The sequence below is a fragment of the Protomyctophum bolini genome, assembly GCF_963924005.1.
Source record: "Protomyctophum bolini genome assembly, chromosome: 11".
Lineage (NCBI taxonomy): Eukaryota > Metazoa > Chordata > Actinopteri > Myctophiformes > Myctophidae > Protomyctophum > Protomyctophum bolini.
In genome coordinates, this window is record NC_137872.1 from 22,978,025 (window position 1) to 22,996,359 (window position 18,335).

At 44.0% G+C, this 18,335-nt stretch overlaps 1 protein-coding gene across 1 annotated transcript in view; it reads right to left on the reverse strand.

The window, feature by feature from the left end:
• olfm2a (olfactomedin 2a) overlaps positions 1–17,686 on the reverse strand; it is a 72,620-nt gene extending 54,934 nt beyond the window's left edge. Inside the window, exon 1 of the mRNA XM_080776937.1 lies at positions 17,215–17,686. Within this exon, the coding sequence (XP_080633063.1) occupies positions 17,215–17,271 (57 nt within the window). The 5' untranslated portion in view covers positions 17,272–17,686. The remainder of the gene's footprint in view (positions 1–17,214) is intronic.
• Between the last annotated feature and the right edge of the window lie 649 nt (positions 17,687–18,335).

Below are 18,335 nucleotides of genomic sequence, written 5' to 3' on the forward strand. Positions count from 1 at the left end.
AATCAATTAATAGCCAATCAGAATAATGGTGATTTTTCACACGACCAAAGCTAATATATTTTATTATTATTGAGGGGGTGATAAGAAGGACAGTGAGGATGATAAGCTTACAATAATTTGTCAGCTATTCTAGGGATAATGTAGAATAGATCATGTGTCATAAAGGAAATGTCCCTTCTAAGAATCCCATTGAATTTATAATGCTCTGCAATCAAGGGGCGGTCCAGTTCCCATTCTAGTTCCCATTGTGTTAAGGGTCAGTGGTTCTGATGTCACGTGGTGCTCAGTGGCGTGCACAAACATTTTGAGGGGTAGGTGCTCAAGTGAAAAAAGGGCACCTTGTGTGGCACGTGGAACTGCCGGCTGCCATAATAGTGTGTGAGATTCATAGATTTTGGGTCATAAATAATATATTAGCAGCTTTTAATACAGAATTGGTCGATGTCCATGTGCCACATACTGTACACTCTACACACAACAAAAGTAAAATGATCAAAACTATATCTGTGCACGCCCCTGGTGGTGCTACCACCTGGCAACAGCCTGACAGGAAGTTCCGTATCCAGCTGCACATGGTCGGGGCGAGGTCCAGATGCCTGGGCCAGCTTGTAGTCCAAAAACAGCATTTATTTTGCACACAGCTGTTACTCTCCGCCAGGATAAAAAAAGGTAGTCTGAAACATGGCAGATAACGTGCAACAAATTAAGTCCCTCACAACCTCTGATAGCATTTACTGACAATTGAAGTGAGGGCAACAGTCATTTATTTAGGTGCAGTACTGAGTTCAGACTAGTCATTGGTCCGACAACGACAACCTACCTCAAACCCTAACATAGCAGCACATGTTTGCCAACCTTAACGCATGTTCGCCAACCTTAATTCGGTCGCCAACCTTAACGCATGTTCGCCAACCTTAATCCAGTCATTTTCCACATGTCAGACTATTGACATCGGAAAAGCGTACGCACTAGTGGGGGAGAGAGATGGGGAGTTACATGCAGCAAAGGACGTCAGGATCGGGACTCAAACCTGTGACATGCTGTCAGGCTGGATTAGCAGCCTAGGTGCGTCTAGTCTACGCCAGCCGTCCGGACCAGGTGAAGGCTACGGCTAGGCGATCTTGAAGCCAGCAGGAATAGCCTGCACTGTGTGTGTGTGTGTGTGTGTGTGTGTGTGTGTGTGTGTGTGTGTGTGTGTGTGTGTGTGTGTGTGTGTGTGTGTGTGTGTGTGTGTGTGTGTGTGTGTGGGGGTGATATGGAGTACCATTTATTTACCATTTTAACCAAGTGGAAATGGTATTCAGCTCACCGGGGAAGGAGGTAGAGAGGCTCTCCACGCAGCTGGTTCTCTCTCTGAAGTACATTATTGATCGTAAGCCCACCATATACTCCTCATGTTATTACTGGCCACTCTATTCGTGTACTCGCTTGGACTGTTTGATGGATCTTTGGAGATGGGATTCTGTATTATCCACCATATTTCCAGCTTTATCATGCACAGGAATGTGTGCATACAGTACATCGCCTTTAATCCATGGTTTCTGTACTTTCTACTGTAGCATAGAATATAATTAGTCAGACCAGCATTTGAACCTGCCTCACATTGACTTGTTTCAGGCTGCCTATCAGGGTTAAGGACAGCATTCAAAGGCACACGGGTCACTGTGTGCCTTTGTTGTCTTGTATTGTGTATTGTAGTGTTGTATTGTATTGTATCTGTATGCTGCAGGGCGGGTCCTTGGGGTCCAAAACAAATTTCTCCCTTGGGAGACAAAATAAAGAAACCTTGACTTGACCTTGATTCAAAGTAAAAGGGCGACAGAAAAGAACAGGGTGGCGGCATCCTTTGAGTTCAATGGAGAAGTAACGCCATGTTATATTCGGTTCCACTTTCTTAACTTGTGTTAGGGAGTAGCTGAATATAGAAGCAATCACTGATTTGCCAAACGGTGGATGGAGCCTTGTAACCATCCTGGAATGGGGTGAAGCAGTGATGGAGGGGCCGGTCACCCCGGGTGCTTCTTGTAAAGTTTTGATAATATTTCAGGGACACTTTCGTCAGTTTAGCTCTTTAGTCAAACACAACAGTAAAATGTGTGTGCTGCTATTCTTTCCGGTTCACTGATTATCCCATGCAATGCTCTTAATGCTAATAATGTCTGCTTGCGGGGGGGATGTACGCAACAGTATAACAACCACTGCAGTAAACTCCCAAGGCACATTATAGCATCAACTACGTCAGGTCCAAGGAACAAAAGAACTTGATCGTATGCATATTCCATTGTTTACACCAAGAGTTGCTGTCGATCATGAGACATAACCCTCCCTCCCCCTCGATTCTTACCCGAGAGAGACTTTGTCCTGTCCACACAGCCACCAGGGTTCTCCCTGGTGGCTCGAGTGCTGAGTCTGTGATCACTGATTCCCTCAGACGTCTATGTTTCTGTGAAGCAGATTATTCAGTGTTCCCTGGTTTGGAAATGGATAGTGTGTATGTGGTGATGATACCTCTGATGAATAGAATAGATCCAGCAACGTATCCGAGCAGAGCGATTGCTGATTTAATGTCCAGAAGGGTTTGCCTGTGCAGAAAAACTAACAATTAAAAGTACAATTACCCGACAACTTTAAAGTAGTTCGGGGGCTCGCAACACATCAGCCATCTCTTCTTGGAATCCAGTGATATCAGTCAACGCAATAACTTAATATAATTATTAAATTAAAGTGCTGATCAAATCCTATTTTCAAAATGTCTTTATATTTACTTGGCTGTCCTTTAGCCAATAAGCCTTAGCATATTCTTTGAAGTGAGCATATAACGTGCATATCAGGGAAATGTTTTCATAAAAATGGTGCCCCGGATTTTCAAGTCCCCTGCATACAATTAACAGTCTGTAGCTGTAACTATATTTCTTTCAGATGTGTGTGTGTGTGGCCGGTCCTCTATCCCGCCGTGTCCGTGTGTATTTTGCAGACTTGAGGGAATCCCAGTGGCTTTGCATCAGAGAGAGCTTAATGCAATGTAAGCTCCTGTTCCTGCTCCCGGAGTATCTTGTTATCTCCCTGCCTGCATGCAGTGTCTTGGTCAAAGGACCTCTCTACTAGTCTCTACCTTCCCCACCGTGGGTCTGCACTCTGCAGAGAGCGGCCCTGCCGAACCTGCTTGATATGCAGTAGTGTTGGGTGACTGCTGGGCTCTCGCACCTCCCTGACTAGAGTCTTTTTAAGGCTTGGTGCAGTCACAGAGAAAGCTCCTCTCTCATCAATGACCCTACTGAGTGGCTGTGACAGTACCGCGCGGAGAACACATCGATATTTTTGTCCCTCAACCCCAAAATGAGAGCGGCCTTCGTTTTGCTAGCTTTCAACACAGGAGGCTAAATTGCTTTGTCCAGACACACAAATGCAAGCACGGACACGCACACGCACACGCACACGCACACGCACACACACACACACACACACACACACACACACACACACACACACACACACACACACACACACACACACACAGAGAGAGAGAGAGACCGAAAAAAAGGAGGAGAAAAAGAGTATGAGAGAAAGGGAGAGCAGGAGGTACTCATAAAATGTTTTAGTGCCAATTAGAACCAAAATTGGTTCTTCAGTGTGATCCCATAGATTAGAAGAACCACTTTTGGTTCTAGAAAGAATCTTTCAGACTGGGTTCTTTAAATAACCACGTATTTGGTCCCAGAAAAAACCTGTAACCACTTAAACCCTGTAGATCAGCTGTTTTTGGCAAATGTTCTTCAATTAAGATATCCCCAAAATTGGGATGCTAAGGTTAAGAATGGTTAAAGGGGCACCATACATGAGGGAGGGAGAGAGAGAGAGAGAGAGAGAGAGAGAGAGAGAGAGAGAGAGAGAGAGAGAGAGGACACTTGCTGAGATTTACTTCTGTCTCGTATCATCATTTCCTTCATTCTATGTCAAACAGTGATAATACTCTCATTGACTGCAGATGTTTGATAGGCCTTATACGCATATACAGTACCATGAGTCACACAGAGAGAGCAATCTTTTGCTTGCTGTCGAAAATCTGTATCCAGGATAAACTCTGGCATGGAATCCAGCTCCTGTCAAAAGAAATGAAGACAGTTTCTTTTGGGAGTGTGGCATGTGTTGTCAAAGTGATGAGATACATTTAACACGTTGGCGATGACAATGTGTGTGCGTCTGGATGCATACGGCAGCCATGAGGCCAAACCACTCAGTCTCTGCTTAGAGGGAGGCTTTTGTTTTCAGGAAGGAAAAAGGAGCTTTCAGCACGACGACGGCCATATTTATATTCCAATCTTCTACATTGAAACCCACATCGCGGGTCTCATAAAAGATTCATCGTGCAAGGGGAAAGCAAGGTCGTATGGAAAAGCGGTCGGGAGGTACTCACACAGTTTAATGCAAAAATAAATCCTGATGGGCACGAAAACGAAAATGCTGTGTGATCGCCACGGCATCGGTTACCAGGGGTTACTAGCAGTTACTGCCCATAAAGGGTGAAAGGACATGTCCACACTTGTCACCACTCTGACTGGCACCTGTCACTCTCATTCTGTGCTGTATGTCAGTGGTTCTCAAAGTGGGGTCTGGGGGGGAGAGTCAACTGGGTCTCCAGTTTAACCATTTTAGCTCTATAGCAGATCTACTGTACAAGATCAAAACACAACGCATCACATTGCGATGTGTTGAGCTTGTGGATCTGTTATTTTCAAAACATGGGTTAGGGTTAGGTTAGGTTGGCAAGTGGCAAATTTGGAATTTTCTATTACCTATCCATTTCTAGGAAAAACAGAAAATATCAGATCTAAAAGTTCACTAAGCTTGTAGATCTGCTAATTTCAGCAAAGACTAAACAAAAACCTCACTACTAGTATAGAGCCCTGAGAGACTCTGGTCAACCAAGTGGTTTAAGTGGTTATGTTACCCTGAACTCCAACTGGTTTGGACTGGATCCACTGCCATGGTTGAGAATGATGTTAGTGAACTGGAAGAGCACAAGAGAAAGACAATTTGTGTGCCTCTGCACAAATGTGTGCGTACTTGCATAATACAATACACGTGTTCGGCCGTGTGTGTGTGCGTGCGCATGCCTGGTTTTGTGTGTGAGAGATATCACAGTAAGAGTCTTGTGCCCTGCCGCACAGACAGACAGTCAGGCACACGCACACGCACACGCACACACACACACACACACACACACACACACACACACACACACACACACACACACACACAGAGAGAGGTATAGACGCAGACAGTCAGAGAGAGAGAAAAAGTACACCTACCTACCTACACAGACATACAGTATGGGTAGTTAGGTGCAACACACTTGCATGCACGAACGTACACACATGCATGCATGCACACACACACACTCATTCACACATACAGACATAGCTAGCTCTTTACACACAATCTCTTGTGCAGATGCATTCCCGTGCGTTAACTCCCGCTACAATAGACAAACACTATACCTGCAGAAATATAAACATAAAGCAATCAAACTGCAGTGTGAACTTTTCTGAACCTTTTCTGGTGCACCAGAAAAGGTTGTCACAGATTTGTAAATGCAATGAATTGATACTTCTAAAACATATCAGTAATCTTTTGATTTATTCCTCACGTTCCACAATAAGAGCCCAAATTGATAGATTGAAGATTTTCTTCTTTTCCATGTTTCTTGGCAACCAACATGACAACTTCAATATCTCACGTGGGGTGGGATTGCCATGACAGAGGCAGGCTAAGTGATATTCTTCCCAGTCAAGATGACCCTTTCATGCAATGCAGACTAATGCATAACTGCAGTTATCCAGCACAAACAGCAATCTTTTCCACAGCACAACAGCTATCTTGACTTTCTTGAGTGACTGCCATAAATCGCTGCTCTCAAGTTTTTCATGAATGAAAAACGTGTCCTCTCACAAGTCTCACAAAAGCAGTGCATATACAGTAGCTACTCTAGCCTACAAGATCAGGAGATCTATACATCTAATTTTATAACGTTTTTAAGAATTTTGCTTATAATAATATGTGCAAAATTTGGATGCCAGATTGAAAGCCTGTCTGTGGATTTTATAAACATTTAACCAGTGAAAACTGTATTAACAAGACTTTGTGACTAAATAATAACATTGGATCCATTGGAACAGGTTATTTTGGTAAAGTCAAGGTTTCTCCCCAAATGTGACAAAAAGCATAAAAAGAATGAATTCATGCAGTCAGTGCCGGCTTAATGGAAGGGCTTTATATGCTCAACCTTGCAAGGCCATCAAATGGCAGAGAGAAAATGAAAGAAATATTGCAGGAAGAGTGATGAAATTTAGAAGCAAAGGCACTGCAGGGTTGCCTAATGGCTACCCAGGGCTGTGTAAGGCTAGGGTTGAAGCTATCTGGATGTGGCAGCCCCTATGGGCAGAAGTGAAAACTGTGTTTTTTTGGTTTTGGTTTTGTTAGAGGCCCCTCAACATGCACTTAAAGAGTTCTGGTATAGTGCGACCATGAGGCCAATTTGGTTTGAAAAACGTGTCATGGAGACATGGAGTGAGCAGTTAGCAGTTAGAGACAGACAGACGGACGGACGGACGGACGGACGGACGTACAGAGGCGAAAGCATAATCTTAGTTAATGGTCTGAACTGATGATGAAGAATTAATCACTTAAACTCATACTTGGGGGCGGCGGCGGCGGCGGCGGTGGCTCAGGGGTAGAGTGCCTGGATGGGAACCGCAAGGTTGCCAGTTCAAACCCGGGCTCCCCCAGAGTTACTGTCGAAGTGTCCTTGAGCAAGACACTGAACCCCTAATTGCTCCCGATGTGCTAGTTGGTGCCTTGCATGGTTTCCGCTGCCATCGGTGTATGAATGGGTGAATGTAATGCACAATCTATGTAAAGCGCCTTGGATAAAGGCGCTATATAAATGCACCATTTACCATTTACCATTTATACTTCATTGAGCGGGGTCCCCCAGAGGTTTGTACTTGGTCCCATTGCTGTGGCCTATAGGTGTTTTCTGACGGTATACCATAATATTATTCTCTGTGCGACATGGATGGTCAATGGATGAAATGATTAGTAGATGGTATACGCTTTTATTTTCAAAAACGTACAGCATACTACGTATAACGGTAGACTAGACGACTGCTTGGTCCCTCCTTTTCCTTCTACACAATCTACAATGTTCACCTGTCATGACATGCCCACCCAGAATAGCTGGATGCTAGGGTTGGGTTCTTGGTGTTAAGGGCCCTCACTGCCTCAGGATATGTGCTGTTATGGAAACAAGTACTTTTGGTCTTAATACTTCATAACCTTTTCCTGGAGGAAGTGGGGCAGAAGGTGCCTTGGCTGGATGAGAGGGGTCCCAGATTATTTTAAGACCCATCCTTAGAATGTGAGTGTTGTAAATCGCACATGCTAGGCAAATCTTGACCAAGTATTTCTGATTATGCCTTCACTACCTGAAAGTTATTAATCTCTTTCCTATCATTGGCTCGGTTTACATACCACATATTTTTTCCTTTTTTTAAGATCTGTTTTTGGCTTTTCTGCCTTTATTGATAGATAAGTGATAAGTGATAAGTGAAGAATGACAGGAAAGAGGGAGAGAGAGGCGGGGGGAGACTTGCAGCAAAGGTCGTCATGAACGGGACTCGAACATGCGACGCGCTGTTAGGCCAGAGCCTATATGTGCATGGCATGCACCTGGACCACTAGGCCAGCGGGCGCTGTACATACCACATTTTCAGATACAGATTCAGATGTTTTGACATTAGCGTGTGTGCATTCAATATTCCTAACAAATAAAAGAAACAACACAAATACAACACCATGCAAGAGGTCTTGATAGAGAATGTATATAATCTCTGCCTTTGACACCAAATGGGGTCTCCGTCGTGAATGGGTTAAATTTCTTGAGCCGTCGAACAATCACTGATGGGGTTTAAAATATAATTGAGAAACATTCAACGGCAATCAAATGAACCACTGTAATGTTAACGCGTTGAGAAGCACTGACATCCCCAAAAAATCAGTACCACATTTAATTGTTATAGAGATTTATGCAGCCTTGTTCACAAAGTTCACTGCTATAACTTGCAATCAATTACTATATTGTACGGGGAGACAGTTGTTAGACTGTTGTTTTGGAATTTATTTGCAGCATCAGATATTGCAGCTTATTGCAGGTTAAAATGATGTATCTTTCTGAAGGCTGCATAGTAAAATGATAAGCCCAGCTAGTGGCCCGGGCACCCCAGGAAATGACTCTAGTATGTCAAAGGGACTTATTGGTGGCATTGGGTGCCATTTGTTATAGTGTTTGGTATGATTTGCCCGGGGATTGAACCCTGCAGGCGTCCGTGCAGTCCCAGCCAGGACAGGCACATATTGTGGTTTGGTGACAAATAGCGTGATATTTAATTTGGTCAATATCGCCCAGCCCTGGTAGGTTTGTAATTGAAAGAGATTTGACATCCATAATTAATACACAGACATACCATGCACATCCCAAAAGAAGTTTGTGGTTTGGTCAAAAAATTGCATGATATTTGATTTATTCAATATCACCCATGCAGCCCTGCCTGGTAGGTCTGTAATTGAAGGAGCTTTGACATCCATAATACACAGACCTACAGTGCACATCCCAAAAGACCATAGCTAATTATGATAAGGGCAACTGCTGATAGCCGGTCCAATGCATGGGAATGCCGGTTGTCAGATCAGCTCATCAGGCCTCTGGGACGGGTTCAGCGAGAAGACAGGAAGCAGCCACAGAGGTCAGTCAGAAGAACACACAACGATGGGGCTATAGGTAGTGATGGTCTGTATGGTTCAGACACACAACACTGAGGGTAGGTAGTGATGGTCTGTATGGTTCAGACACACAACACTGAGGGTAGGTAGTGATGGTCTGTATGGTTCAGACACACCAACACTGAGGGTAGGTAGTGATGGTCAGTATGGTTCAGACACACAACACTGAGGGTAGGAAGTGATGGTCAGTATGGTTCAGACACACAACACTGAGGGTAGGTAGTGATGGTCAGTATGGTTCAGACACACAACACTGAGGGTAGGTAGTGATGGTCTGTATGGTTCAGACACACAACACTGAGGGTAGGTAGTGAAGGTCTGTAATATCTGTACGGTTCAGACACACAACACTGAGGGTAGGTAGTGATGGTCAGTATGGTTCAGACACACAACACTGGGGGTAGGTAGTGATGGTCAGTATGGTTCAGACACACAACACTGGGGGTAGGTAGTGATGGTCTGTATGGTTCAGACACACAACACTGGGGGTAGGTAGTGATGGTCAGTATGGTTCAGACACACAACACTGAGGGTAGGTAGTGATGGTCAGTATGGTTCAGACACACAACACTGGGGGTAGGTAGTGATGGTCTGTATGGTTCAGACACACAACACTGGGGGTAGGTAGTGATGGTCAGTATGGTTCAGACACACAACACTGAGGGTAGGTAGTGATGGTCAGTATGGTTCAGACACACAACACTGGGGGTAGGTAGTGATGGTCAGTATGGTTCAGAACACACACAACACTGAGGGTAGGTAGTGATGGTCTGTATGGTTCAGAACACACACAACACTGGGGGTAGGTAGTGATGGTCTGTATGGTTCAGAACACACACAACACTGGGGGTAGGTAGTGATGGTCAGTATGGTTCAGAGTGAGTACAGTTAAGTGGTCACTTACAGTAAAACACAATAGCCTCACTGTCAGGTGGAAATCTTGTATGTTCAAAACAATTCGTTTTCAGGAAATGGAAAAAAATAACCTGTGTTCCAATTATTATTTAGTCACAAGCTTCTGTTAATACTTTGCATTTGGGTAAATAGAAGCTTCTTTGGCAAATGGGTAAATAGAAATGGACACTCTCAGCATCCATGGACTTTTTAAGTTATATTTTAAGTTCCCTATACTGTATATAACTTTGAAACGTTACGTCATCCACACATGTCCGTAATTAGATAACCATACATAGTTACGTCATCATCAGCCAATCCCTGATTGGCCGAGCGACACCACCAATATACGGAGCCAATACAATCAGTCGAGGGGCCACCGACATACGCAGCAAGCTACCAACTTGCACTCTGATTGGCTGAGCGACGCCACCAAAAATACACAATTCCTGATTGGCCAGGGATGACACCAACAATTCACAAACACTGATTGGCCGAAGGAGTCGGCCAACATATGCAGCCGAAAACACTACTTGTGCTCTGCTCGTGCAAGTAAAAATAACAGTTATATACTAAGCTCAGTTAGTTACAGTTAATATACGTAAATTTAATATACTATACGCCTTCTTAGCTTGCAGATCTGCTATTTTCGCTACTTTTGCACAACACTGTCATACAATTAAATTGGCCCCCTGCAGCGACAATATGGACGTTGACACAATGGCACACATCGGTCAATGTCTGACATGGGCTGCTTAGAACAAAGGGCAAACCAGTTAGAGAGGCAAGGACATGCAGACACTTGCTGTCTATCTCAAGGCACGGCCCCGTGACGCGGACAGAGTGATACTCTCACTCTCAGGGACGGCCCCGTGACGGCCCCGTGACACGGGCAGAGTGATACTCTCAGTGGTGGAACTACATTTACTCAAGTACTGTACATGTCCATTTTTCAATACTACTTCCACTCCACTAAATCTCAGAGGGCAATTATTGTACTTTTTTACTCCACTATAATTATCTGACAGCTTTAGTTTGTACTGCAGCTCTATATTATTATTACAAATCATACATTAACCACTGAAGTGCTATTTTACACTTCTACTTTATGCAAGTAAAAAAGGGTGCTTCTTTCATCAGTGGATACTGACTCAGAGTGCAGGCCTATGACCTCACCCAGTGTTCCATCTGTTAGCCAATTTGCTACGTGCACCTCAGAGGCTCTGCTGTAGTAAAATCATTCACCCATTTTAGCCTAGGCTGCACCGCGCCGCATCCACGCTCACAGAGAATGCCAAGACCCCATCACACACTCATATCGCCCTCATGAGTCACGACCACGCTGCATTTAGAGGCTGACCCAGAAACCAGTGCATCAACACAGGCCCCCGATATGCGTGCGCACACACACATTGAGGACATCAACCTTTTAGGACAGCATGAATTTTTGACCGTAACACTAAAGCCGTAATTAGCAGATCTACAAGCTCACAATGGGTCACACTGCGATTTGTGGTGCATGACACTGGCATATACAACTAAAAGTAAAGGCAAGTAGGCTAATGGTAAAAGTCCGGCATAACTCTAAACACAAAACACAAACCAATCAGCAATGACGTGCCTACGAAACAGGTGACGTTGGGAGAGTTTTGCAGACTGAGAAGCGAAGTGAAAAAACAAAATAAAAATCATAGCTGAACGGAGCGAATGAGTCTGGATTCCAAGCTATACTAATCCTAACTCCAACCTGAATCTTTTTCTAATTGTAAGCATAACTCAAAACACCTGTTTACCATTTATCTTGTGAAAATGTCCTTGGGCCTATTTCTTAAATTCTACTATTGTTGAGAGGACATCTGGACAGTACACGCACACGCACACACACACACACACACACACACACACACACACACACACACACACACACACCATCTGTTGTCTACTGACGTACACTCACCCACTCACCTACTAAGTGGACACCCACATACAGCACACTCCACACTGTTCCCTCTCATGGGCAGGCAGGCTACATGAAGCATATCAAACATTAAGATGAGGAAGTGAAGAGCGGATGGGACAATATAGCTCAAAGGGCCTATCTCTCCTCCCACCTCCTCCTTGAGCTGAATCTCTTTTACCGAATAGACCTCCTTACACCAATGAGTAACCGACTGCCTTAATATGCTTGCATTATCTGCTACACCGGATCGAGCCCTCCAGTAATCAGTCATGACACACAAGTGCACACTATTCAATCTCGTCAAGGAGGAGCAATGAATCAAAACAATGCAACCTCATTATGTGTGGCTGATTATGGGAGCTGCACTTCTGCTAGTTGATGGAGAGCACATAAAGGTGTGTACGGTGGGTATAACTATGAGGCTAATCTAGATGGCCCCTGGTCTCCCACACACTCGCTGACAGAGGATGTAAATTCTCTGAGGACTTTTCCAATGCAGCGTTTGACTGTGACGACTAACAGAGATTTAGATTGGCTAGACCATCGTGGCTCAGTAATACCACATGGGTGCAGAATGCCCTCTTCAGATCCCCATTCGGCTCACAGCTGGCCGGACTGTGTGTCTTCTCTCCCCTGCTCTCTGAATGCATTTCATGTATCTCTATTCAGTACACGAAATACTTCGATCATCATACCCATCTATTCTAGTCAGTGAAGCTGTGTGTGTGTGTGTGTGTGTGTGTGTGTGTGTGTGTGTGTGTCCTTGGCTCTTGGTGGGAGATTTACACCCCTGCTCCTGCAACTCCTCATTTGTTTAATTCCCTAGGTGGAAGTTAGGCTGCTTGGCAGAACACAGTGTCCAGCATGCTTCCTGGTGTCCTTGGTCCAGAGAAGGATGGATGACTCTTGTGTACCTGCTCCCGTTTCACTGCTGTCCAGATGCACACAGACACCTTCCTCTCAGAGGCACTTGAGTTGAGTTGCCACCTTGCCTTCTTGCCAAGGGCCTGTCTCACCGAAACCAGGAAACACATCAGGCCTTGTAAAACCACAGCTTTCCAGGTTTCCTCTGCCATGAGAGAGGATTGATGTGAGAAGCTGGCTGTAAAAGTCCCAATAAATGCCATTCTTCAAAGATCGGGTCCAAATGTGATGATGTTGCTTTGTTCTCATTACAAATTCACCAGGAAAAAGAAACTTTCAGTCAAGGGGTCTCAATGCCAGGTCAGTGGGGTGTTGAAAGTTGGACGGATTGGAGGACAGCCAACCCAGCTGCTGGTTCTGCCTGGCTCTCACTGGGCAGAGGTCTGTCCTAGTTGTCCTCTCATGTGGAGATACTTTCAATACCTCTAGCGTTAGCTCGGCCTACTGGGCTATCCTACTGTGGCTGCTTCCATGTGGATTCAGGCCTAATATATCCCAGGTTTGCAACCTTGAGCTTGACTTTGCAAACACAGTCCTTTCACTTTATTATTATTATCATAAATACTGTTTCAATTGCCTGGATAAAGCAATTTCCACACAATGACACTTAAATTAGAGTGCTCTGAAGTATAATCAGCTCATTGTACACCGGCTAAATGTTTCCGTTTCCAGATTATATTTTAAACACGCATTACGACTCTTCCCTCCTCGGCCTGTTAACAATGAATCGACTCTGGCATGGTGAGTCTCTGGCGCAATCATCACTCCAATCTAGAATGAGGAAGTGAATTTTAAAGAGTCCTACATAGCAGTAATCTATTTGAACTGATTGCTTATTGTTTTCCCCGGTGGTGACAGAGGGGTTGAAGTAAATGACTGAGAATTGCTGGCCCAGAATGCTTATACAGTACAGTACAGGGCTTTGTCTTTGTCTTTAATGATAAAGGTAATAATTATGTATTCTCCCTCTCACTGCACTTTGTGTAGGAGCAGACAAACTAAGCAAGTGTCTCCATCATTCTCATTCATGTTCAAGGCCAGAGAACTTGAGCTTAGAATTCTGGTGCCTTGCATTTTTATCCTTTGTCCTGTGGGACATCATCAATGCACCTTACGGTCTGAATGTGAGTCTTTCAAGTGTGTATGATCAAGTACACTAACATCACTGACAGTAAAAGCAATGTAGTTGCTATAGAGAAAATAAGACAAATGTAACTTTTGTCGTCTTTGAATAATATTACCATAATATATAATCCAGTTAGAAAAAGGGATGTAGAGGTGACAGTAGGAGTAGGACAATGATCTTCAGATTCAGGCCAATGCTTTGCTAATTATGCTCTAGAAATTTAGCTTTGATATAAGGTTTCACTTTTGAACAAGGGAGCCATATTTATCCATGAAGATTTGAGGATATAACTCTCACAAAGCAAATTCCAATTGACTTCAATTTTGATAATAGATTTCACTGACACTGAAGTCTATTTTTGAAAATCCCTGTGGCTTGTACTGTCAGTATTCACTTATGCAGGCAAAACTTCTTTTAACTCTTACTCTCCCTATTTCACTCATACAGAATCACTTTATCACTCATCTATCAGCTTAGGCACTACACTAAAATGACTGACTCAGTTCACAACAAATATTTTAATTAAAAAACTATAAAAAGGTAACATCTGCCATGAGATCATTTCAGCTGCACATCAACATAACCTACAGTATATTGTAAAATATAGATTCATATTCCAGAAAGACCCAGACTATCGAACATGGCTGACTTTCACTAGATTAATCTGTACTGTAGACTCCTGATTATTGCTGCATATACAGCAGTATTCCCAATTCAATTGCCTGCAGATGGTTTTCTCTACAGCTTTCTCTCCACACAATGCATTTCAGAAGTTCTGTTCTATCACTTATAAAGAGACAACAATTCAATAAAATGATTTATAGATCAAATATACAGTAGAATGTATTGTAATGTGTTTTAAAGGACAGCATCTAACTTGATAAAACGATCACACTATTTTTAGCCTGCCTCGAGATCTTGAGATCTTCAATTGCTTAAATAATAACAATATAGTGCTTTGAAAATTATGAGGCATTTTATTCTATACTATAGCGTCGGATTTGCTACAAGACATTTCACTATACGTACTTAGCCTTAATCTTAATCAACCCTAGGGTCAGCAAACATGACTTACATTTAAATGCGTTACTCACACGTGTGCACACACACAGTACACACACACACACACACAGTACACACACACAGTACACACACACACACACACACACACACACACACACTCTCAAATGCATAGCATGCGCTCACGTCAGTGCGTCCTATCATGCGTGACATGATGTGCACAGACATCTGTGCCCAGGTCAAGCAGGTTGCCCATCCATATCATTGACTGGCTGGACCCCTGGGCTTTATGGGCACTTAACAAACACAAGCAGTGAACGAGCAAGTGCATCTGTCTCATTAAAACCTCCTGAATATTTCATGCCGGGCGAGACTGTGCGTGAAGATATGGGGATATCACACAACTCTCAACCGGTGGAGAGTGTTACCCTCATTGCAGGATACACGCCACAAAATGTCATCAATTCTTTATGGTTGGAGTGCAGTGTTGTGGAGATTGGTGATGCCGTTTTTTCCCCGTTTTTTTTTCTCAGTCCTATAAATGTTTAATGTTTACACTTATAACAAATTGTCCCCCAAGGCCAGTGATGAGCCTTCCGAGGCAGGAAAACAGTTCGACTGGCAGAGAAATGATAGTAGCTCATGAGCCACATTTCGACTGTCATGTTTACGACAGTTTTGAGATTCATTTTAGCATTAGCGATGGTATTGACTTATAGGAGAAACAGCTAACATTCTCAGATTGCTCTGTCTTTGTTGAAGGGAGCCATGTTATTTACAATTCTACCTTTAGTACTACCTATAATACTATCTTTAGAAATTGATTATTTTAATGCAAAACGGTATGGCCATGCTTTAAGCCTCAAGAAAACCAGAGAGCATTTGAGGCAGATCCTATTCTTCATCATTTCAACTGGGGTTGTTGCAGTTAACTGCAGCGTGTGTAACAGTTAACAGAACCACAGAGAACAGATCCAACAGCATGCTCTGTGCCATTCAGACTGAGATGTATTGGTTGCATTAGAGCAATACCATCTGTGCCGTATACACTATTCCAACACCTATAAGCAAACAACCTGCTCTCTCTCCTCTGTCAGACTGCTCTCGCCGTATGGAGAGCATGCCCCTCAGACAGCAAACATAGCGTCCACATCTGCTAAAGGTCATCCACCAGCCATGCAGACATGCATGACATAAAGATATTAATGTACTACAGCTAAGAGCTCTCAAGGGTTTACGGATGGAACAGTATTGTCTAATAAAATAGCCTACTGAAACAAACGACGAATGATCTCATTGCATCACAAAAATGTGCTTATCCTTTAAGAAGCCGAATAATATTTTATTATTTATTCTCTAAATCCGAGACATGTTTTTGAGTGTAAATAAAGTGTTACAAACAGCTGAAGACACTTAACACATCTCTCAATTTGTCTGGTTAGAGTGAAGTGCGATATGGGAGCTATCCACGGTGCTGAATTGACTATTATACACACTACAGTATACCACAGAATGTTGTTTTTATTTATGGTAGCCTACTACGACACAACGCTATCCATGGTCATCTATTGGGAAACCGTACTCATCTTCGGGTAAATGTTTTATGCAGTCGTAAATAGTAGCCTATAGCTATACATAACCTTCCTTATGCTGTTGAATAGAGCCTATACATATAGATCATACTTCAGTTCAGGCTAAAATAAAAACGAGATGCTGGACAGCTGAACCCGCGAGTTCTTTGACTTGGAATGCTTTTCTGGGTCAGTTTAATTTACCGTCCTTCACTTCAATTCACAACTGTCACATCAAACCTCGTCATTTGGGCCAGAAACATGGCATCAAGCCTCCCTCGAGTCCCATTGCCCGTAGTCTCTAACAGATTTCCAGTAGATACCATTCACAGGCGCGCTGGCCGTGGCTAATTGCACTGTGAGAGATTCCACTGCCTGAAATGGATCACACACGGCTTCGTGCAAACAAACTATCCATTTGACTAGCGCGTTTAATTTAGCTCCAAGGAGCTTTACATCTGCATCATCAGTTGGTGTTCGTGGGAAAGCTCCGGAGGCTCTAGAACTTCCTTGTCCGGCCCCTATACCTCTCCATTTATCCATAACACACACACGCACACAGACACGCGCGCGCGCGCACACACACACACACACACACACACACACACACACCACGTAGACACGCCGAGGCAGTGCAATCTTTAAGACCGTCCTATTCATTTCTGCACCATGCACACTGACAGTTCTTGACAGGGTTTTGTCAATTTTTACTTTACTTTTTCAGTGAAATTCAAATAGCCATTCGCTCCAAAATAAATCACATCAGCCATCAACAACCGTGCGTCTCTTAAATTGCATCTGTTTAAGAAATCGGCGACGGACGAGCGTTCCCTCGTCAACTTTTGGATAATGCTTAATCATAGCACGAAACGCGTTCTTACCTCGCAGGGCATAACAGCTAACATCACTAGTAGAAACATGGCACTGAAGAGATGCATTCTAGTCGAAATGGCAGCGTTACAGCCGGCACCACCGCTGCTGCTCTGCTCTCCCCCTCGTCGGGTCGCTTATTGGGGCGGTTTCTTCACAAATAGAGGGACTCCGACTCCTTCAATGCTCTGTCGGCTGTGCGCGACCAACCTCATCACCAGCCAGCGCGCCAGGTTAATTCTACACACGGACGCCGATCAGCAGCCCTGTGTGGAAGGGTGAAATAGCCAGCTTCCTGCTTTCTGTGAAGCATAGACTCTAGAACGCAAAAAGAAAAAAAAGAAAAAAGAAGATGAAACGAAGCTCTCCGAATAATTAGAAAATTAAATTAAAATAATAATACACCGTCTTCCAGTCCTGCAAAAACGCGATTCGGGATGAGAGTCGCAGAGGTTGCAAGGTGACTGTTGTGCTTGCAGAGCGCCGACGCTAGGAGCAGTGCATCTATATGCTGGGAGTCGCTTCAAAGAAGTACCACTCTTTGATGCGGCCAGGCTCAGCCGTGCGCAATAGCGTGTGCCCATGTGTTTACGCGCGAGCGCCTATTGTGTGTCTGCGCGCGCGCCCGTTCGTGCGTGCGTGTGTGCGCGTATGTGTGTGTGTGTGTGTGTGTGTGTGTGTGAGAGAGAGAGAGAGAGAGAGAGAGGGGGGGGGGGGAGGACTTCCTCTCCAGTAGAATGACAGACTACAGATACGCCACCATGAAACTCAAGAGAAGGCTGGCTGGCATTTTGGTAAAGGTTTCCTCGAGTCGTGGGCCTGATAAGCACCACGTGTGCTATGAAAGATCCCGTTGGTGATTGTCAAAAGGGAAAATGCTATCATTTTCGCGCTCACGCTCGCATATCCAATTAATTGCTGGGACTGGCGTTTAGGGAAATGGAAAAGATGATTATTTCCCTCGCGATGAAGATAACTGATGTCATTAGCCAACGGACATACTGTAATTATAATGGTACAATATAATTAGTGTATCTTCCCTAGTCAGTTGTTTGTTTAGTTACACTATTGTTGCACAAGTCTGCCTCAGTGTACCCATGGTGCTCCCATGTGTCAGAGATGCACTTCCGGG